Raw genomic sequence first — 22702 nt, forward strand, 5'->3', positions numbered from 1 at the left:
AATGTAAAAAAAAAATGTTTTAAATGTTGCTACATAAGACCGAATCAAGGCAGTCGGTCACATTTGGCAGCAATTACAGCTGTGTCTTTCAGGGTAAGTCTCTAAGAGTTTTCCACACCTAGATTGTGCAACATTTTCACATAATTATAATTATTTTTGAATTCTTAGGCTCTTTCAAATTGATTGTTGATCCTTGCTAGACAATGATTTTCAGGTCTTGCCATAGATTTTCAAGTAGATTTCAATCAAAACTGTAACACCAGTGTAGAATTGGTCTTGTGGTTTGGGTTATTGTCCTGCTGGAAGGTGAATTCCTCTCCCGGTGTCTGGTGGAAAGCAGACTGAATCAGGTTTTCCCCTAGGATTTTGTCTGTGCTTAACTCCAGTCCGTTTCTTTTTTATCCTGAAAAACTCCCCAGTCCTTAACGATTACAAACATGCCCATAACATGATGCAGTCACTAATATGCTTGAAAATATGTGTGAGTGGTACTCAGTAATGTGTTGTCACACCCTGATCTGTTTCACCTGTCTTTGTGATTGTCTCCACCCACCTCCAGGTGTCGCCCATCTTCCCCATTGTCCCCTGTGTATTTATACCTGTGTTCTCTGTTTGTCTGTTGCCAGTTCGTCAAGCCTACCAGTGTTTTTTCCTCTGCTCCTGTATCTCGATTGTTCCTGTTTTCTTGTTTTCCCGGTGTTGACCTCACTGTCTGCCCTGATCTTGAGCTTGCCTGCCATCCTATACCTTTGCCCCACCTATCTGGATTACTGACCTCTGCCTACCCCTACCCTGAGCCTGCCTGCCATCCTGCACTTTTGCTCAACCTCTGGATTACTGACCTCTGCCTACCCCTACCCTGAGCCTGCCTGCCATCCTGTACCTTTTCCCCACCTATCTGGATTACTGACCCCTGACTGCCCTTGACGTGTCTTTTGCCTGCCCCTGTTGGATTAATAAACTGTTGTTACTTCAACTTTGTCTGCATCTGGGTCTTACCTGAAACGTAATAGTTGTATTGGATTTGCCCCAAATATAACATTTTATTCAGGACAAAAAGTTAATTCCTTGCCCCATTTTTTGCAGAATTACTTTAGTGACTTGTTGCAAACATTGTATGTACAGGCTTCCTTCTTTCACTCTGTTCATTAGGTTAGTATTGTGAAGTAACTGCAATGTTGTAGATACATCCTCAGTTTTCTCCTATCACAGCCATTAAACTGTATAATTGTATTAAAGTCTTCATTGGCCTCAAGGTGAAATCCCAAGCGGTTTCCTTCCTCTCTGGCAACTGAGTTAGGAAGGACACCTATATCTTTGTAGTAACTGGGTGTAATTAATAACTTCACCATGCTCAAAGGGATATTCAATGTCAGCTTATTTTTTTACCATCTACCAATAGGTGCTCTTCTTTGCAGGGCATTGGAAAACCTCCCCGGTCTTTGTAATTGAATCTGTGTTTGACTGATCTCTTATTTGACTGAGGGACCTTACAGATAATTGTATGTGTGGGGTACAGAGATGAGGTAGTCATTCAAAAATCATGTTAAACACTATTATTGCACACAGAGTGAGTCCATGCAACTTATTATGTGTCTTCTAAAGCTCGTTTTTACTCATCAACTTATTTAGGCTTGCTATTAGAATGGGGTAGAATACTTATTGACTTTTCAGCTTTTAATTTTCCCTTAAGTCGATCATGGTTATTGATCCTGTGTTACGGTGCGTGAATGAGGACCCAAAAGCGAATTAACGTAAACAGAGCTTCTTTAATAACAAAACAAAACGTAGGCTCAGATGGACCGGCAGGTTCCGACAGGACAGGACAAGGTTGCAGCAAACATGACGATAGTCTGGCTCAGGCATGAAACACAAACAAGAATCCGACAAGGACAGGAACAGAAACAGAGAGAGATATAGGGACCTAATCAGAGGGAAAAAGGGAACAGGTGGGAAACGGGGTGAATGGGTAGTTAGAGGAGACAAGGAACAGCTGGGAGAAAGCGGGGGAGAAAAGGTAACCTAACAACGACCAGCAGAGGGAGACAGGGTGAAGGGAAAGGACAGAGACAAGACACAACATGACAGTACCCCCCCACTCACCGAGCGCCTCCTGGCGCACTCGAGGAGGAAACCTGGCGGCAACGGAGGAAATCCTCGATCAGCGCACGGTCCAGCACGTCCCGAGAGGGAACCCAACTCCTCTCCTCAGGACCGTACCCCTCCCAATCGACAAGGTACTGGTGACCACGGCCCCGAGGACGCATGTCCCAAATCCTGCGGACCCTGTAGATGGGTGCGCCCTCGACAAGGATGGGGGGGGGGGGGGGGGGGGGAAGACGAGTGGGGGCGCGAAGAACGGGCTTAATACAGGAGACATGGAAGACCGGGTGGACGCGACGAAGGTATCGCGGAAGAAGAAGTCGAACTGCGACAGGATTAATGACCCGAGAAATACGGAACGGACCAATGAACCGCGGGGTCAACTTGCGAGAAGCCGTCTTAAGGGGAAGGTTCTGAGTGGAGAGCCAAACTCTCTGACCGCGACAATATCTAGGACTCTTAGTTCTACGCTTATTAGCAGCCCTCACAGTCTGCGCCCTATAACGGCAAAGTGCAGACCTGACCCTCTTCCAGGTGCGCTCGCAACGTTGGACAAAAGCCTGAGCGGAGGGGACGCTGGACTCGGCGAACTGAGATGAGAACAGCGGAGGCTGGTACCCGAGGCTACTCTGAAAAGGAGATAGCCCGGTCGCAGACGAAGGAAGCGAGTTGTGGGCGTATTCTGCCCAGGGGAGCTGTTCTGACCAAGACGCAGGGTTGCGAAAAGAAAGACTGCGTAAGATGCGACCAATAGTCTGATTGGCCCGTTCTGCTTGACCGTTAGACTGGGGGTGAAAGCCGGAAGAGAGACTGACGGAAGCCCCAATCAAACGGCAAAACTCCCTCCAAAATTGAGACGTGAATTGCGGACCTCTGTCCGAAACGACGTCTGACGGAAGGCCATGAATTCTGAAAACGTTCTCGATGATGATTTGTGCCGTCTCTTTAGCAGAAGGAAGCTTAGCAAGGGGAATGAAATGAGCCGCCTTAGAGAACCTATCGACAACCGTAAGAATAACAGTCTTCCCCGCTGACGAAGGCAGTCCGGTGACAAAATCTAAGGCGATGTGAGACCACGGTCGAGAGGGAATAGGAAGCGGCCTGAGACGGCCGGCAGGAGGAGAGTTACCGGACTTAGTCTGCGCGCAGACCGAACAAGCAGCCACGAAACGACGCGTGTCATGCTCCCGGGTGGGCCACCAAAAACGCTGGCGAATGGAAGCAAGCGTACCCCGAACGCCAGGGTGGCCGGCTAACTTGGCAGAGTGAGCCCACTGAAGAACGGCCAGACGAGTAGGAACGGGAACGAAAAGAAGGTTCCTAGGACAAGCGCGCGGCGACGGAGTGTGAGTGAGCGCTTGTTTTACCTGCCTCTCAATTCCCCAGACAGTCAACCCGACAACACGCCCCTCAGGGAGAATCCCCTCGGGGTCAGTGGAGGCTACTGAAGAACTGAAGAGACGAGACAAAGCATCAGGCTTGGTGTTCTTAGAGCCCGGACGATAAGAAATCACGAACTCGAAACGAGCGAAAAACAGCGCCCAACGCGCCTGACGCGCATTAAGTCGTTTGGCAGAACGGATGTACTCAAGGTTCCTATGGTCAGTCCAAACGACAAAAGGAACGGTCGCCCCCTCCAACCACTGTCGCCATTCGCCTAGGGCTAACCGGATGGCGAGCAGTTCGCGGTTACCCACATCATAGTTACGTTCCGACGGCGACAGGCGATGAGAAAAATACGCGCATGGGTGGACCTTGTCGTCAGAGAGGGAGCGCTGAGAAAGAATGGCTCCCACGCCCACCTCTGACGCGTCAACCTCGACAACGAACTGTCTAGAGACGTCAGGTGTAACAAGGATAGGAGCGGATGTAAAACGATTCTTGAGGAGATCAAAAGCTCCCTGGGCGGAAACGGACCACTTAAAGCACGTCTTGACAGAAGTAAGGGCTGTGAGAGGAGCTGCCACCTGACCGAAATTACGGATGAAACGACGATAGAAGTTCGCGAAGCCGAGAAAGCGCTGCAGCTCGACGCGTGACTTAGGGACGGGCCAATCAATGACAGCTTGGACCTTAGCGGGATCCATCTTAATGCCTTCAGCGGAAATAACAGAACCGAGAAATGTGACGGAGGAGGCATGAAAAGTGCACTTCTCAGCCTTCACAAAAAGACAATTCTCTAAAAGGCGCTGGAGGACACGTCGAACGTGCTGAACATGAATCTGGAGTGACGGTGAAAAAATCAGGATATCGTCAAGGTAGACGAAAACAAAGATGTTCAGCATGTCTCTCAGGACATCATTGACTAATGCCTGAAAGACAGCTGGAGCGTTAGCGAGGCCGAAAGGAAGAACCCGGTATTCAAAGTGCCCTAACGGAGTGTTAAACGCCGTCTTCCACTCGTCCCCCTCCCTGATGCGCACGAGATGGTAAGCGTTACGAAGGTCCAACTTAGTGAAAAACCTGGCTCCCTGCAGGATCTCGAAGGCTGAAGACATAAGAGGAAGCGGATAACGATTCTTCACTGTTATGTCATTCAGCCCTCGATAATCTATGCAGGGGCGCAGAGACCCGTCCTTCTTCTTGACAAAAAAAAACCCCGCTCCGGCGGGAGAGGAGGAGGGGACTATGGTACCGGCGTCAAGAGCTACAGACAAATAATCTTCGAGAGCCTTACGTTCGGGAGCCGACAGAGAGTATAGTCTACCCCGGGGGGGGGTGGTTCCCGGAAGGAGATCAATACTACAATCATACGACCGGTGTGGAGGAAGAGAGGTGGCCCTGGACCGACTGAACACCGTGCGCAGATCGTGATATTCCTCCGGCACCCCTGTCAAATCACCAGGCTCCTCCTGTGAAGAAGAGACAGAGGAAACAGGAGGGATAGCAGACATTAAACATTTCACATGACAAGAGACGTTCCAGGAGAGGATAGAATTACTAGACCAATTAATGGAAGGATTATGACAAACTAGCCAGGGATGGCCCAAAACAACAGGTGTAAAAGGTGAACGAAAAATTAAAAAAGAAATGGTTTCACTATGATTACCAGAAACAGTGAGGGTTAAAGGTAGCGTCTCACGCTGAATCCTGGGGAGAGGACTACCATCCAGGGCGAACAAGGCCGTGGGCTCCTTTAACTGTCTGAGAGGAATGTCATGTTCCCGAGCCCAGGTCTCGTCCATAAAACAGCCCTCCGCCCCAGAGTCTATTAAGGCACTGCAGGAAGCAGACGAACCGGTCCAGCGTAGATGGACCGACAAGGTAGTGCAGGATCTTGAAGGAGAGACAGGAGTAGTAGCGCTCACCAGTAGCCCTCCGCTTACTGACGAGCTCTGGCCTTTTACTGGACATGAAGTGACAAAATGACCAGCGGAACCGCAATAGAGACAGAGGCGGTTGGTGATTCTCCGATCCCTCTCCTTAGTCGAGATGCGGATACCTCCCAGCTGCATGGGCTCAGCACCCGAGCCGGCAGAGGAAGATGGTAGTGATGCGGAGAGGGGGGCGACGGAGAGCGCGAGCTCCTTTCCACGAGCTCGGTGACGAAGATCAACCCGTCGCTCAATGCGAATAGCGAGTTCAATCAAGGAATCCACGCTGGAAGGAACCTCCCGGGAGAGAATCTCATCCTTTACCTCTGCGCGGAGACCCTCCAGAAGACGAGCGAGCAAGGCCGGCTCGTTCCAGCCACTGGAGACAGCAAGAGTGCGAAACTCAATAGAGTAGTCTGTTATGGATCGATTGCCTTGACATAGGGAAGACAGGGCCCTGGAAGCCTCCTCCCCAAAAACAGATCGATCAAAAACCCGTATCATCTCCTCCTTAAAGTCCTGATACTGGTTAGTACACTCAGCCCTTGCCTCCCAGATTGCCGTGCCCCACTCACGAGCCCGTCCAATAAGGAGAGATATGACGTAGGCGACACGAGCAGTGCTCCTGGAGTAAGTGTTGGGCTGGAGAGAAAACACAATATCACACTGGGTGAGGAACGAGCGGCATTCAGTGGGCTCCCCAGAGTAACACGGCGGGTTATTGATTCTGGGCTCCGGAGATTCGAAAGCCCTGGAAGTGGCCGGTGGATCGAGGCGGAGATGGTGAACCTGTTCTGTGAGGTTGGAGACTTGGGTGGCCAGGGTCTCAACGGCATGTCGAGCAGCAGACACTTCCTGCTCGTGTCTGCCTAGCATCGCTCCCTGGATCCCGACGGCTGAGTGGAGAGGATCCGAAGTCGCTGGGTCCATTCTTGGTCGGATTCTTCTGTTACGGTGCGTGAATGAGGACCCAAAAGCGAATTAACGTAAACAGAGCTTCTTTAATAACAAAACAAAACGTAGGCTCAGATGGACCGGCAGGTTCCGACAGGACAGGACAAGGTTGCAGCAAACATGACGATAGTCTGGCTCAGGCATGAAACACAAACAAGAATCCGACAAGGACAGGAACAGAAACAGAGAGAGATATAGGGACCTAATCAGAGGGAAAAAGGGAACAGGTGGGAAACGGGGTGAATGGGTAGTTAGAGGAGACAAGGAACAGCTGGGAGAAAGCGGGGGAGAAAAGGTAACCTAACAACGACCAGCAGAGGGAGACAGGGTGAAGGGAAAGGACAGAGACAAGACACAACATGACATCCTGCTCTATCTCTTCTAGTGATAAAAATATGACAGTATTAACAATGATTTGACATTGTTTCCTGTGCTTAGAGTTGATTGTGTCATTTTGGTGCATAATAGGGAATTGCGTCTAACGTCGCCATGGAGCGGTAATACTAGCCAGACTGCTGCCGTCGGTCAGAATTGAGTTTAGCTAAGTGCTGTCTGGCCTGACAATGGGGATACATGGACACCACCCTGACTTATGAGGGATGAGGAGCAGCGAAAGAGAGAGGATGGGTGGGAGGAGAGGAGAGGAGAGACAGGAAGTGGAGAGAGAGAGAGAGAGAGAGAGAAATTACAGGAGGCACGTTACAGAGTATGAAGGTTGGTTAAATGGCACTCTGCTGTGAAGATTGCAGACCCCTGATAATGTCCAATCTGGACTGAAGTGCAATCACATTAAAGATGCTGGAAACACTTTCTATGTGCAACATGTAGTGTAATGCATTATGGATGCATTTAATGGCATTATATAGCCTGTTATAGAGCCACAAGCAATACATTCCTATAGCAAGTGTATAATACTCAATAACCACTTTGCTTCCACATACTTAGCCATTGTTGATGTAGTATACTGTATAAATATTACATATGTCAGTGATGCACTTATGTACACTGTCTTCTAAGTGGTTATTGGCATAACAATGTGTTTTTTACTGTCATTTGCCTAATGCAGAGTGATCTCTTCCAGGCCTACTCTGTACCAAACCAATATGGCATTCCACATACAGAGGTAAGTGGGGTTAAATAGACAGCAGTTCTATATAGTAACCTAACTATCCCACTGTCATTTTTTATGTAGCCCTTGCAGTCAAATGACCACGTGGCCTTATGGGTGGAATATTATTCATATTTTTCATCATTTCATAATGAATAAACGTGTTTTTTAACAGTTGAAAATCCGGTGTTTGATTATATTTCAGTTTTCTGTAATATACAGTATATAAAGTGTAATATTGGGATGATAATTCAAAATGGAATACAGTTCAACTCTATAACTGACATGGTACATGTGTTTCATTTTTTGTAACCCCATAACTATGTGTGTGAGGTGTATACATTTGTTTCAAAGTAGATTTGTTTAAGACTACCAAGAAACACTCTGTGTGACCCTGCCCACTGCAGTAAAAGTTGAACATATATTTTGGATGCTCTTTCTTCCTGTATCTCAGTTGGCCAAGCTACATCAGCTATCCATGCAGCAGAACATGCAGCAGAGTCCCATGTGCCAGCCGACTACAACTGTTCTCCCTGGTATGAGCTTACTTTATTTAGCCCAAATGGCAGTCAAATACATTTAACAGTGAGTAACAATAGTCATAAAAGCTGTACGAGAGGTAGGTATCAGAATGCATGCAGCAAAACTGAACCTGATGTCCTCTGTTGATGGCTGATGTTAGTCCACAGCGAACATGTTCCACTAACTACACTACAGCTAGATTTTGGCTTGGCACTTACTGGTACTGTAACACTTATTGCAGCGGCAGGTAGCCTAGTGGTTAGAGCCAGTCACCGAAAGGTTGCTGGATCAAATCCCAGAGCTGACAAGCTAAAAATCTGTTGTTCTGCCCCTGAACAAGGCAGTGTTCCCCGGGAAGGCTGTCATTGTAAATAAGAATTTGTTCTTAACTGACTTGCCTAGTTACAGTGCTTTGCGAAAGTATTCGGCCCCCTTGAACTTTGCAACCTTTTGCCACATTTCAGGCTTCAAACATAAAGATATAAAACTGTATTTTTTTGTGAAAAATCAACAACAAGTGGGACACAATCATGAAGTGGATCGACATTTATTGGATATTTCAAACTTTTTTAACAAATCAAAAACTGAAAAATTGGGCGTGCAAAATTATTCAGCCCCTTTACTTTCAGTGCAGCAAACTCTCTCCAGAAGTTCAGTGAGGATCTCTGAATGATCCAATGTTGACCTAAATGACTAATGATGATAAATACAATCCACCTGTGTGTAATCAAGTCTCCGTATAAATGCACCTGCACTGTGATAGTCTCAGAGGTCCGTTAAAAGCGCAGAGAGCATCATGAAGAACAAGGAACACACCAGGCAGGTCCGAGATACTGTTGTGAAGAAGTTTAAAGCCGGATTTGGATACAAAAAGATTTCCCAAGCTTTAAACATCCCAAGGAGCACTGTGCAAGCGATAATATTGAAATGGAAGGAGTATCAGACCACTGCAAATCTACCTAGACCTGTGGCAAGAAGAAAGCCATTTCTCAAAGATATCCATAAAAAGTGTCGTTTAAAGTTTGCCACAAGCCACCTGGGAGACACACCAAACATGTGGAAGAAGGTGCTCTGGTCAGATGAAACCAAAATTGAACTTTTTGGCAACAATGCAAAACGTTATGTTTGGCGTAAAAGCAACACAGCTCATCACCCTGAACACACCATCCCCACTGTCAAACATGGTGGTGGCAGCATCATGGTTTGGGCCTGCTTTTCTTCAGCAGGGACAGGGAAGATGGTTAAAATTAATGGGAATATGGATGGAGCCAAATACAGGACCATTCTGGAAGAAAACCTGATGGAGTCTGCAAAAGACCTGAGACTGGGACGGAGATTTGTCTTCCAACAAGACAATGATCCAAAACATAAATCAAAATCTACAATGGAATGGTTCAAAAATAAACATATCCAGGTGTTAGAATGGCCAAGTCAAAGTCCAGACCTGAATCCAATCGAGAATCTGTGGAAAGATCTGAAAACTGCTGTTCACAAATGCTCTCCATCCAACCTCACTGAGCTCGAGCTGTTTTGCAAGGAGGAATGGGAAAGAATTTCAGTCTCTCGATGTGCAAAACTGATAGAGACATACCCCAAGCGACTTACAGCTGTAATCGCAGCAAAAGGTGGCGCTACAAAGTATTAACTTAAGGGGGCTGAATAATTTTGCACGCCCAATTTTTCAGTTTTTGATTTGTTAAAAAAGTTTGAAATATCCAATAAATGTCGTTCCACTTCATGATTGTGTGCCACTTGTTGTTGATTTTTCATAAAAAAATACAGTTTTATATCTTTATGTTTGAAGCCTGAAATGTGGCAAAAGGTCGCAAAGTTGAAGGGGGCCGAATACTTTCGCAAGGCACTGTAAATAAAGTTACAATTAAATACCCCCCCAAAATGGTCTTATATTCTATTAGTCATATTTTAATATCATCTGCCAAATATCAGTACCATCAACAGTTTGTCGGGGAAGGATGAGCTGCAGGGACAGAACATATCCTGTTACAACAATGCTAAGTGAAGGGATCCATGTCATCAACCCAACTGATTATGTGCTTGTGGCGGTGAAGATGAGAGGAAGCTCCCTACAGCTCTTCATATTTGGCAGTGAAAAGGGAACGTATTATAAGAAATGATGTGTTCCGCCACAGTTTCAGAGAGCCTGGAGAAAGGTGGCGTGTTAAACATAAGTCTATTCAAATGGAAATGAGCTGCTTAGCTAAATCTAGCTGTTATACCACCAAATATATATATCATTATGCTGGTTTCAGTGGAGGCTCTGCTTTGGGGAGGATGGCTCATAATGAATGCTGGAACGGTGTGAATGGCGTGGCATCAAACATAAGGAAACCCTGTGTTTGATGTTGTTGATATCTTTCCACTTATTCCTCTTCAGCCATTACCACGTGCCCATCCTCTCCAATGAAGGTGCCACCAACCTCATGTGTCTGGTTTGCTTGACCTGCAAACCACATTTAATGTATGAATATATGAATGAATGTATGAATGGGATTGTTAAGTTACATATTTTCTCTCACTAGGGATGGACTCAAACTCCCAGACATCGCAGGAGCTCCTTATTCCAAATGACGTGAGCAGTTAATTGAACATAATATTACATTCTACATTTAAATGATTTTTTTCAGATATCCTCTGGGTTAAGTCTATTCAGAAGGTGAATTGAACTTCCAATTAAATTCTAGGAAATTTGAAATATACTCATTGAAAATAATTGCCGCTTTTCAATCATTGAATGTGAATTTAAATGAATCTCCTAAATTGACTGAATTTAAATGGAATTTACCCGCAACCCAAAATGCTGTTATTCAGAACAATCTACTCTAGGCTTCATTCCAAACAACACATCAAACAGCAGCATAAGCAGAAATATCACATTGCACGTAAACAACTCATAGAAGCAGGTGACACCAGCTAGACAGATGCTCAAGGGTTGAAAGCGGGCGAGAGACTGTAGTCTTGGGTAACTTCAAAGGAGAGAAGGGGATACATCTGGGCAACATACTAATTATCCAAGTCATTATAACCCCAGACGAACCCAAGGTCGTTGGGATTTTGAGCCGATATGGATCCCCTGGTGTTATTGTCTGGGTTCCAGTTGCAGTGTCTCGGAGGGACTCCCATGAATACCCAGTAAATCCTCTCATGTTCCCTGACCTACTTAGACACTCTCTCTCTCTCTCTGCTGTCAAAACAGCCAATAAAAAAACAGCCAGCAATTCTCTCCCTCTCACTCAGACGCCGCATGTGAGGCCTCTCCAATCAGAGCAAAAGACAGAGATGCTGGAATACATTCGGAAAGGAAGACTACTCGGATTGTCCTCTGTGATGATCTAGCACTGGCTGTCTGACTATTTGAATGGATCAGAGACTTCATGTACTCTACAGTCTTGAAATGAATCACACCATGACAGAATGCAATAAGCTCTCCTATTCAAGATGACATGCCAACCAGACATAACTGTTGGACAACATTTTTCACCCCAGCAAACCCTTAAATACCAAACCTTCCAATCCATCAGTGGAATGGCTGGTGCTGTAGAGTGGGGTACATGACTGGGACAGCTGAGTCTAAGCTCCCTCTCTCTCTCTCTCTCTCGCTCACTCTCTCTCTCTCTTTCTCTCTCTCTCTCTCTCAGAATCAGAGCAAAAAACTGTAGGATTGAAGATCCATTCTTAGAGGTGCAGTGGGAGTTTTAGGCTGGGTCCATCTCAATAGTCTGAAACAGCTTCCTCTCCTCATCAGCTTATCTTGATCTGCACTCATCTGAATACATAGCAGAGGTAAAAGCAATCTGTGGACATACGAGGCATTTGCTTTCCCCTGTCCTACCCTTCCATGGGACTGTAGCTGAAGAAAAGGAGATGAGGTAAATAGGTCACATATACTATTGAGATGCAGCCTTAGGGTACAGAGAGAGAGGCATTGAGGAAGAGCTTAGACATGGTCAGCAATATACTGTACTTCTGCCTAGGGAAGATTTAGCCTGGATAAAAATGGTGACTCTCCCACCACATCCTTCTTCCTGTGTCATTTTCCAAATGACTACTTCAGCAGGAATTCTAAGATAATATAGGCCAGTTACACAGTAGCAGCTGAGGTGAAACAGTTGAGGTGAGGCATGCAGTGTTACTGTACTGTGTATTCCCTGCTTAGGACTGGTAATCACCAGCGTACACAATGTTCTATTTGCTGCCTGGTATTTCACTTTCTCTACACTAAATCAGGAAGTCCCTAGAGCTCCTACACATACCTCTGAAATTGGCCCTTCAGACATTCAAAATTAGCCTTCTACTCCACATTGTTTTTGGATTAAAATGGTCTAAACAGAACTTTGTTTTTAGCAATCAATTTAATATAAGCATCAGGATGAATTGGTTCAGTTTGCTGATAATTCATGGATTGTTCTGAGGTACTGATTCTCCCTCCCAGCAGGGGAGAGTACTGGTCAAATCCCTGATCCCAGGTCTGTGTTAGTGGTGCTCATTGTCTCCCAGGGCCGCTCTTTAGCCTGGCTGGGCTGTGCCAGTGCCTAGCTAGCTGCTCCCAGAATAATCTGCTGTGCCAAGAATAGCCAGAGACCAACCAGGATGCTCTGTGACCAATCAGATGCTGCGAAACAGGACTGTGACTTCTCAGGAAAGGAATGTGAAATAAAGAGAGAAGGACAGAAGCAGGAGAACTGTGTGTGTGTGTGTGTGTGTGTGTGTGTGTGTGTGTGTGTGTGTGTGTGTGTGTGTGTGTGTGTGTGTGTGTGTGTGTGTGTGTGTGTGTGTGTGTCGCAGGGGCCACTATCAGTCATCCATCATTAAACTGCCAACACACACATACTGGGGATACTCCATCACTGTCAAGGCCTCTCACCGTATATCTGACAGCATTTTTATTTATTTTTTTATTTCACCTTTATTTAACCAGGCAGGCTAGTTGAGAACAAGTTCTCATTTGCAACTGCGACCTGGCCAAGATAAAGCATAGCAGTGTGAACAGGCAACAACACAGAGTTACACATGGAGTAAACAATAAACAAGTCAGTAACATAGTAGAAAAAAAAGAATCTATATACATTGTGTGCAAAAGGCATGAGGAGGTAGGCAATAAATAGACCATAGGAGTGAATAATTACAATTTAGCAGATTAACACTGGAGTGATAAATGATCAGATGAACTTGTGCAGGTAAAGATACTGGTGTGCAAAAGAGCAGAAAAGTAAACAAAATAAAAACAGTATGGGGATGAGGTAGTTAAATTCAGTGGGCTATATACCGATGGACTATGTACAGCTGCAGCGATCTGTTAGCTGCTCAGATAGCAGATGTTTAAAGTTGGTGAGGGAGATAAAAGTCTCCAACTTCAGATATTTTTGCAATGCGTTCCAGTCGCAGGCAGCAGAGAACTGGAAGGAAAGGCAGCCAAATGAGGTTTTGGCTTTAGGGATGATCCGTGAGATATACCTGCTGGAGCGCGTGCTACGGGTGGGTGTTGTCATCGTGACCAGTGAACTGAGATAAGGCGGAGCTTTACCTAGCATAGACTTTTAGACGACCTTGAGCCAGTGGGTCTGGCGACGAACATGTAGCGAGGGCCAGCCGACTAGAGCATACAGGTCGCAGAGGTGGGTGGTATAAGGTGCTTTAGTAACAAAACGGATGGCACTGTGATAAACTACATCCAGTTTGCTAAGTAGAGTATTGGAAGCTATTTTGTAGATGACAACGCCGAAGTCGAGGATCGGTAGGATAGTCAGTTTTACTAGGGTAAGTTTTGTGGCGTGAGTGAGGTAGGCTTTGTTGCGAAATAGAAAGCCGACTCTAGATTTGATTTTGGATTGGAGATGTTTGATATGAGTCTGGAATGAGAGTTTGCAGTCTAGCCAGACACCTAGGTACTTATAGATGTCCACATATTCTAGGTCGGAACCATCCAGGGTGGTGATGCTAGTCGGGCGTGCGGGTGCAGGCAGCGAACGGAAAAGCATGCATTTGGTTTTACTAGCGTTTAAGAGCAGTTGGAGGCCACGGAAGGAGTGTTGTATGACAGCATAACTGACAGCATAACCCTGCCTCTGTGGCCTGACACCCTGCACTCACCCTTAGCCCCTTGGAATAGACTCCGATCTTTAGGCCTAGCATGATCCTCCGGCCTTGGCCCTTGTTCTCTAGAAACAGAAACTGATAGAAAGAGGATAACATCTTCTAAGACCCAATATAAACACGTCAGTATCTTGTGAACTAATGTCAGCAAAAAGACACTACACAAACTGTCCGGATTATACTGTAGAACATGTTTTGAATTATTTTCCTATTCTGTTTTCCATTAGCCAAGAGATGATTCTCTTCTGGGTCGTGTTTGGGAAGTGATTTGTTTGGAAAGTTGCCACGGTGATGGAAATCAATAACCTTTTAGCTACTCAGATTAATAAGAGGCAAATTTGCCGACTCTCGCTACCCTGTCTCTTTTACCGGGGCACGGCGCACTGCAATTAAGGAAGAGGTTGGAAAAACAGTGTATTTCACATGCGTGATAGATGACAGGGCCATAACATACAAACAATGTGATCACAATGTTTAGAGAGGAGTGCATTTCATACACAGACCATAGAAGACCAACAATAGCATGTAAGCACATTCTCAACACAAGCTTTTGCAATTATTGTTAGCATTTTTAATCATTATTAATACCACTCATCATCATCAACACCACTTTCATATAGCCTACAATAGCTTTGTTTGATGTATTGCAATATTGAGACTCTTGCAACAACTGTCAATGTAATAAATAACTCTTAGGCAAATCTCTGCTTAAATAGATATCCACTGGATATAGTTGTCCATCCATCCATCCATCCATCCATCTATTGTTCTATGTCTTGCAGCTGATAGGCTCGATCATCGGCCGACAGGGCACTAAGATCAATGAGATCAGGCAGGTGTCGGGGGCTCAGATAAAGATCGGCAGCCAGCTGGACGGAACCAATGACCGACACGTCACCATCACTGGCACACCAGTCAGCATCAACCTGGCTCAGTACCTCATCACCTCCTGGTAAGGCCATTGGCCAATGCGATCCAGGCTAACCAATCAGCAGGAGAGGGGATTTGGCAGGTAGAGGGAATTCTGTTTCCATAACAGGCCAGGTTAAAGGTTAAATAACTTGGGGATAGGCAGTGATGAGGTCATTGTGCTCTTGTTCTGGTAATAACCCCTTAGATAATTCATACGCCTGTATTGTATTGCATTGTACTGTATTCTAATATATAGTATTGTAAGCCACTCTTCTCTCTCCATAGTTTAGAGACAGCTAAATCCACGGCCCAGGCAGCCTCCATGGCCACCCCCAACATGGCTGACCTTAATATGGTCTTCACACATCCTGCTTCCCCGGCCTCCTCCCCCCACACCGCCTCCACTCTGGCAGCCATGGGTACCCTCTCCCCCACCCCCGTCATGGGCCACCCCTACGGCGCCCTACCCTTCTCCAGTCTGTTAGGGGTCAAGTCTGTCCCCTTCCTGACTCTCTCCAGCCCCGCCCCCCAGGTCGCTGTCACCGCCGCCCCTTCCCACACCTCCCTGGCAGCCTACACTACCAAAATCTCCTCGGCCAACTGCATCAAGAAACCCGACAGGCAGAAGTTTGCACCCTACTAATGCTACATACTACACGTCGCTAGCCTTCTTCTGAAGGCTGAAATTAAGGACAACTGTCTCTTATGGCTACATCTCAAATGACACCCTATGTCCTACATAGTGCACTCTATGGTGAATAGGGTGCCATGTGAGACTTGCCCTATGTTCTTCCAATCACGCCCTGATGTAGCCATATCTGCTGCCAGAGATTATCTTGGCTGTACTTTATAATTCACCACAAGGAAGAGACCAACAGAGATTTGGATGAAAGCTATCATAAGGTATACTATACATTACATATATAGATGATTTGTGAGTTCCCCATGAATTTATGGACCGCTTTCACCCCCACCTCATTCTACTGTTATTTATCACTCGTATAGAGCACAGTCCTAACTTGGGAAATGCACTAACTTGGAATTTCATGTAAATCATACACTGATGTAATGGTAAGTGTGTATGGTAAGTGTGTATCTCTCGAGTTAGGAATAGGCCCAAAAGTATTTATCCTTCAGTATAATCTGATACGGATGGCTGCTCAACTGTATGATGCTTTTATACAATGTCTGTGATTGCTTCTTGAAGTTTTTAAGAAAATCTGTAAATGTTTGGGAAGAAAAATATTGTTTTTTTTATGCCTTTGTGCTATAGCTAGTACTGTACTGTTCAGTGTTATGTTGTTTTGTTGGGTTTTTTTAAATGTGCAACTAGTTTTTATCTTGTTTCTTTGTATTGTTTTGTTTATTAAAAGTATTTGTTTCTTGAGGTAGCTGCAGGTATGCGTCTCCCTTTAATTTCTACCTTTGTCCATTAAAGGTGGAGTCTGCAACTTCTTTGTTGCCTGTGGTAACCAGAAGAAATGCTCAAACAGTCAATGTGCAAACAAAAACACACTCAAAAACAAAAGCCAGTCAGTGTGCTCCAAACATACTGCAAAATACATGAAACACCAAAGTAGTGGTCCTGCTTTTCTTTTACAGATAATCAATATTTTTGAAACCACAGTGAAGAAGGCGCTTGTCAAGACACTTTACACACCATACAAAAATGACATAACACCAATTCTCCTCCAGCCAGGTTATTTTTATTTCCCCCCTAACTGTCACGAGCCAGTGGGTGGCACGTCATTCCAAATGCCAGGTTTTTGGAGGGATGCTCTTCGCATCATTGTGCTCTTGTCCTCGAACAATAACTGCAGTGAGACAGACAGGCTCCTCAACCCCACTGGAGCAGAGGGCTCCGCCTGCATTCACAAATACCCGGCACACACAGACAGGGTTACTATGTAAACACACACTGCACACACACTTGGATGGTGAACTCACACGCATGCTTGCATGCACACATATTTACGTTTTAGTCATTTAGCAGAAGCTCTTATCCATCCATACAGTTTGTGCATATAGTAAGCCAGCTTGGTCAGACAACCACATATCACAGTCATAGTAAGTGAAATGTTTCCTCAATGAAGTAGCTATCAGCAAATTCAGTGCTAGTAAGAAAAGAGAAGGGCTAGTGTCAGCTCAAGAAAAGTGGTGCTCATTCTACCATTTGAGTGCTAGGGCAGAGAAGAGCTTTGACTGGGCTGCCCTGTATTGAAATGGCGCCGGAGGAGATGGCCGCCATTTTACGGTCTCCTAACCTATTGTGCTATTATGTGTTTTTTTTGCAATATTTGTAAATGATTTTGTACATAATGTTTCTGCAACCATATCTTACGGAAGAAAAGAGCTTCTGGATATCAGGACAGCGATCACTCACCTCGGATTAGACAAAGATTTTTTCAACAACAAGCAGGACTCACACGATATTCTCCAAACACCCCGCAGGGCAGACATCCCAATTATTCGCATAAGGAAGCGACGCAGAGGAAGTAGAGCCAGATGCCTCGTCTGGATCCGCAGAAGGCGAGTAGGAAAGCTGCCATTACCGTCAATATTACTCGCCAACGTGCAATCATTGGAAAATAAACTAGACAAAGTACGATCACGAATATCCTACCAACGGGACATCAAAAACTGTAATATCCTATGTTTCACGGATTCACGGCTGAATGTCGACATGGATATTCAGCTAACGGGATACACGCTCCACCGGCAGGATAGAACAACACACTCGTAAGACGAGGGGGGGGAGGTCTATGCATATTTGTAAACAACAGCTGGTGCACGAAATCTAAGGAAGATCTAAGGAAGATTTTCCTCGCCTGAATTAGAGCATATTGTGATAAATTGCAGGCCACACTACTTGCCTAGAGAGTTCTCAGCTATACTTTTTGTGGCTGTCTATTTACCACCACAATCAGATGCTGGCACTAAGACCACACTCAGTTAGCTGTATAAGGAAATAAGCAAACAGGAAACCACTCACCCAGAGGCGGCGCTCCTAGTGGCAGGATACTATAATGCAGGGAAACTTAAATCACTACCAAATCTCTATCAACATGTTAAATGTGCAACCAGAGGGAAACATTTTTTAGATCACCGGTACGCCACACACAGAGATGCGTACAAAGCTCTCTCTCGCCCCCCATTTGGGAAATCCGACCACAACTCTGTCCTCCTGATTCCTGCTTACAAGCAAAAATTAAAGCAGGAAGCACCAGTGACTCAGTCTGTAAAAAAATGGTCAGATGAAGCAGATGCTAAACTACAGGACTGTTTTGCTATCACAGACTGCAACATGTTTCTGGGATTCTTCCGATGACATTGAGGAATACACCACATCAGCCACTGGCTTTATCAATAAGTGCATTGAGGACGTCGTCCCCACAGTGACTGTACGTACAGTGGGGCAAAAAAGTATTTAGTCAGCCACCAATTGTGCAAGTTATCCCACTTAAAAAGATGAGAGAGGCCTGTAATTTTCATCATAGGTACACTTCAACTATGACAGACAAAATGAGGAAAAAATATCCAGAAAATCACATTGTAGGATTTTTTATGAATTTATTTGCAAATTACGGTGGAAAATAAGTATTTGGTCACCTACAAACAAGCAAGATTTCTGGCTCTCACAGACCTGTAACATCTTCTTTAAGAGGCTCCTCTGTCCTCCACTCGTTACCTGTATTAATGGCACCTGTTTGAACTTGTTATCAGTATAAAAGACACCTGTCCGCAACCTCAAACAGTCACACTCCAAACTCCACTATGGCCAAGACCAAAGAGCTGTCAAACGACACCAGAAACAAAATTGTAGACCTGCACCAGGCTGGGAAGACTGAATCTGCAATAGGTAAGCAGCTTGGTTTGAAGAAATCAACTGTGGGAGCAATTACTAGGAAATGGAAGACATACAAGACCACTGATAATCTCCCTCGATCTGGAGCTCCACGCAAGATCTCACCCCGTGGGGTCAAAATGATCACAAGAACGGTGAGCAAAAATCCCAGAACCACACGGGGGGACCTAGTGAATGACCTGCAGAGAGCTGGGACCAAAGTAACAAAGCCTGTCATCAGTAACACACTATGCCGCCAGGGACTCAAATCCTGCAGTGCCAGACGTGTCCCTCTGCTTAAGCCAGTACATATCCAGGCCCGTCTGAAGTTTGCTAGAGAGCATTTGGATGATCCAGAAGAAGATTGGGAGAATGTCATATGGTCAGATGAAACCAAAATATAACTTTTTGGTAAAAACTCAACTCGTTGTGTTTGGAGGACAAAGAATGCTGAGTTGCATCCAAAGAACACCATACCTACTGTGAAGCATGGGGGTGGAAACATCATGCTTTGGGGCTGTTTTTCTGCAAAGGGACCAGGACGACTGATCCGTGTAAAGGAAAGAATGAATGGGGCCATTTATCGTGAGATTTTGAGTGAAAACCTCCTTCCATCAGCAAGGGCATTGAAGATGAAACGTGGCTGGGTCTTTCAGCATGACAATGATCCCAAACACACCGCCCGGGCAACGAAGGAGTGGCTTCGTAAGAAGCATTTCAAGGTCCTGGAGTGGCCTAGCCAGTCTCCAGATCTCAACCCCATAGAAAATCTTTGGAGGGAGTTGAAAGTCCGTGTTGCCCAGCAACAGCTCCAAAACATCACTGCTCTAGAGGAGATCTGCATGGAGGAATGGGCCAAAATACCAGCAACAGTGTGTGAAAACCTTGTGAAGACTTACAGAAAAAGTTTGACCTCTGTCATTGCCGACAAAGGGTATATAACAAAGTATTGAAATAAACTCTTGTTCTTGACCAAATACTTATTTTCCACCATAATTTGCAAATAAATTCATTAAAAATCCTACAATGTGATTTTCTGGATTTTTTTTTCTCATTTTGTCTGTCATAGTTGAAGTGTACCTATGATGAAAATAGGTCTCTCTCATCTTTTTAAGTGAGAGAACTTGCACAATTGGTGGCTGACTTAATACTTTTTTGCCCCACTGTACATACCCCAACCAGAAGCCATGGATTACAGGTCACATTCATACTGAGCTAAAGGGTAGAGCTGCCGCTTTAAGCTTACAAGAAATCCCGCTATGCCCTGCGACGAACCATCAAACCGCCAAAGCGTCAAAACAGGGCTAAGATTGAATCATACTACACCGGCTCCGACGCTCGTCGGATGTGGCAGGGCTTGCAAACTATTACAGGCTACAAAGGTTAGCAGAGCCGCGAGCTGCCTAGTGACACGAGCCTACCAGACGAGCTAAATCACTTCTATGCTCGCTTCGAGGCAAGCAACGCTGAGGCATGCATGAGAGCATCAGCTGTTCCGGACGACTGTGTGATCACGCGCTCAGTAGCCGACGTGAGTAAGATGTTTAAACAGGTCAACATACACAAGATTGCAGGGCCAGACAGATTACCAGGACATGTGCTCCGGGCATGTGCTGACCAACTGGCAGGTGTCCTCACTGACATTTTCAACATATCCCTGATTGAGTCTGTAATACCAACATGCTTCAAGCAGACCACCAGAGTCCCTGTGCCCAAGAACACAAAGGCAACCTGCCTAAATGACTACAGACCCGTAGCACTCACGTCCATAGCCATGAAGTTCTTTGAAAGGCTGGTAATGGCTCACATCAACATCATTATCCCAGAAACCCTAGACCCACTCCAATTTGCATACCGCCCAAACAGATCCACAGATGATGCAATCTGTATTGCACTCCACATTGCCCTTTCCTACCTGGACAAAAGGAACACGTATGTGAGAATGCTATTCATTGACTACAGCTCAGCGTTTAACACCATAATACCCTCAAAGCTCATCACTAAGCTAAGGAACCTGGGACTAAACACCTACCTCTGCAACTGGATCCTGGACTTCCTGACGGGTCGCCCCCAGGTGGTGAGAGTAGGTAGCAAAATATCTGCCACACTGAGCCTCAACACGGGAGTTCCCCAGGGGTACATGCCTAGTCCCCTCCTGTACTCCCTGTTCACCCACGACTGCATGGCCAGGCACGACTCCAACACCATCATCAAGTTTGCTGATGACACAACAGTGGTAGGCCTGATCACGACAACGACGAGACAGCCCATAGGGAGGAGGTCCTAGACCTGGCCAGATGGTGCCAGAATAACAACCTATCCCTCAACATAACCAAGACTATGATTGTGGACTACAGGAAAAGGAGCACCGAGCACGTCCCCATTCTCATCGACGGGGCTGTAGTGGAGCAGGTTGAGAGCTTCAAATTCCTTGGTGTCCACATCAACAACAAACTAGAATGGTCCAAACACACCAAGACAATCGTGAAGAGGGCACGACAAAGCCTATTCCCCCTCAGGAAACTAAAAATATTTGGCATGGGTCCTGAGATCCTCAAAAGGTTCTACAGCTGCAACATCGAGAGCATCCTGACCGGTTGCATCACTGCCTGGTACGGCAATTGCTCGGCCTCTGACCGCAAGGCACTTCAGAGGGTAGTCCATACGGCCCAATACATCACTGGGGCAAAGCTGCCTGCCATCCAGGACCTCCAGGACCAGGCGGTGTCAGAGGAAGGCCCTAAAAATTGTCAAAGACCCCAGCCACCCCAGTCATAGACTGTTCTCTCTACTACCGCATGGCAAGCGGTACCGGAGTGCCAAGTCTAGGACAGTTTTTACTTCCAAGCCATAAGACTTCTGAACAGGTAACCCAATGGTTACCCGGACTATTTGCATTGTGTGCCCCCTCCCCCCAACCCCTCTTTTACGCTGCTGTTACTCTCTGTTTATCTTATATGCATAGTCACTTTAACCATACATCAATGTGCATACTACCTCAATTGGACCTACCAACCAGTGCTCCCGCACATTGGCTAACCAGCTATCTGCATTGTGTCCCACCCGCCAACCCCTCCTTTTACGCTACTGCTACTCTCTGTTCATCATATATGCATAGTCACTTTAACCATACCTACATGTACATACTACCTCAATTAGCTAACTAACCGACTAACCGGTGCCTGTATATTGCCTTGCTACTCTTATTTTCAAATGTATTTTTACTGTTGTTTTATTTCTTTACTTACCTACACACAAACACACCTGTTTTTTTGCACTATTGGTTAGCATTTCACATTTTAACTGTTGTATTCGGCGCACGTGACAAATAAACTTTGATTTGATTTTGACCGGGTGGGAGGGCCAAGAGACCCATGGATGGAGTGCTCGGGTTGGGGTGTAGGGTTAGAAAGTAGGGAGGGGCAGTTCCCCTTGCTGCTCTGTATGCACACACACACACTCAGATACTGTGTACACACACACACACACACACACACACACACACACACACACACACACACACACACACACACACACGCGCACACGCGCACACGCACGCACACGCACGCACACACATCCAGATCAACTGATGCACAGAGACGAGGGTACAGGTGGAGAGAGCAAGGAAGATAAGGGCACATGCAGTGACAGCTGGAAGGCAAAATACTGTGAAAGGAAATTCAGCAACAGCATCAACATTCACCACAGCAAAATCATCCTCTGGAGAGAAAACCAGCCTTGTTTCATTCCACTCTTAGAATACTTCTCAGTGGGATTGACAGGAGGCCTTGACAGTGACGTGTCATTACTGTTGCCATAGTTATTCACTTACAC

At 45.8% G+C, this 22702-nt stretch overlaps 1 protein-coding gene across 5 annotated transcripts in view; it reads left to right on the forward strand.

Annotated features, from left to right (window-relative positions):
* Positions 1 to 16522, forward strand: part of LOC110531947 (poly(rC)-binding protein 4) — a 62601-nt gene extending 46079 nt beyond the window's left edge. Inside the window, exons 9-13 of one of the 5 annotated variants that reach the window (XM_036987834.1) lie at positions 7438 to 7494; positions 7934 to 8015; positions 10542 to 10591; positions 14895 to 15064; positions 15310 to 16522. In XM_036987834.1, the coding sequence (XP_036843729.1) occupies positions 7438 to 7494; positions 7934 to 8015; positions 10542 to 10591; positions 14895 to 15064; positions 15310 to 15667 (717 nt within the window). In that variant the 3' untranslated portion in view covers positions 15668 to 16522. The remainder of the gene's footprint in view (positions 1 to 7437; positions 7495 to 7933; positions 8016 to 10541; positions 10592 to 14894; positions 15065 to 15309) is intronic. The other 4 variants (XM_021615483.2, XM_021615485.2, XM_036987832.1 and 1 more) reach the window with 4 other exon arrangements.
* Positions 16523 to 22702: the final 6180 nt, after the last annotated feature.

This window comes from Oncorhynchus mykiss, chromosome 9, assembly GCF_013265735.2.
Source record: "Oncorhynchus mykiss isolate Arlee chromosome 9, USDA_OmykA_1.1, whole genome shotgun sequence".
In the NCBI taxonomy this organism is placed as follows: domain Eukaryota; kingdom Metazoa; phylum Chordata; class Actinopteri; order Salmoniformes; family Salmonidae; genus Oncorhynchus; species Oncorhynchus mykiss.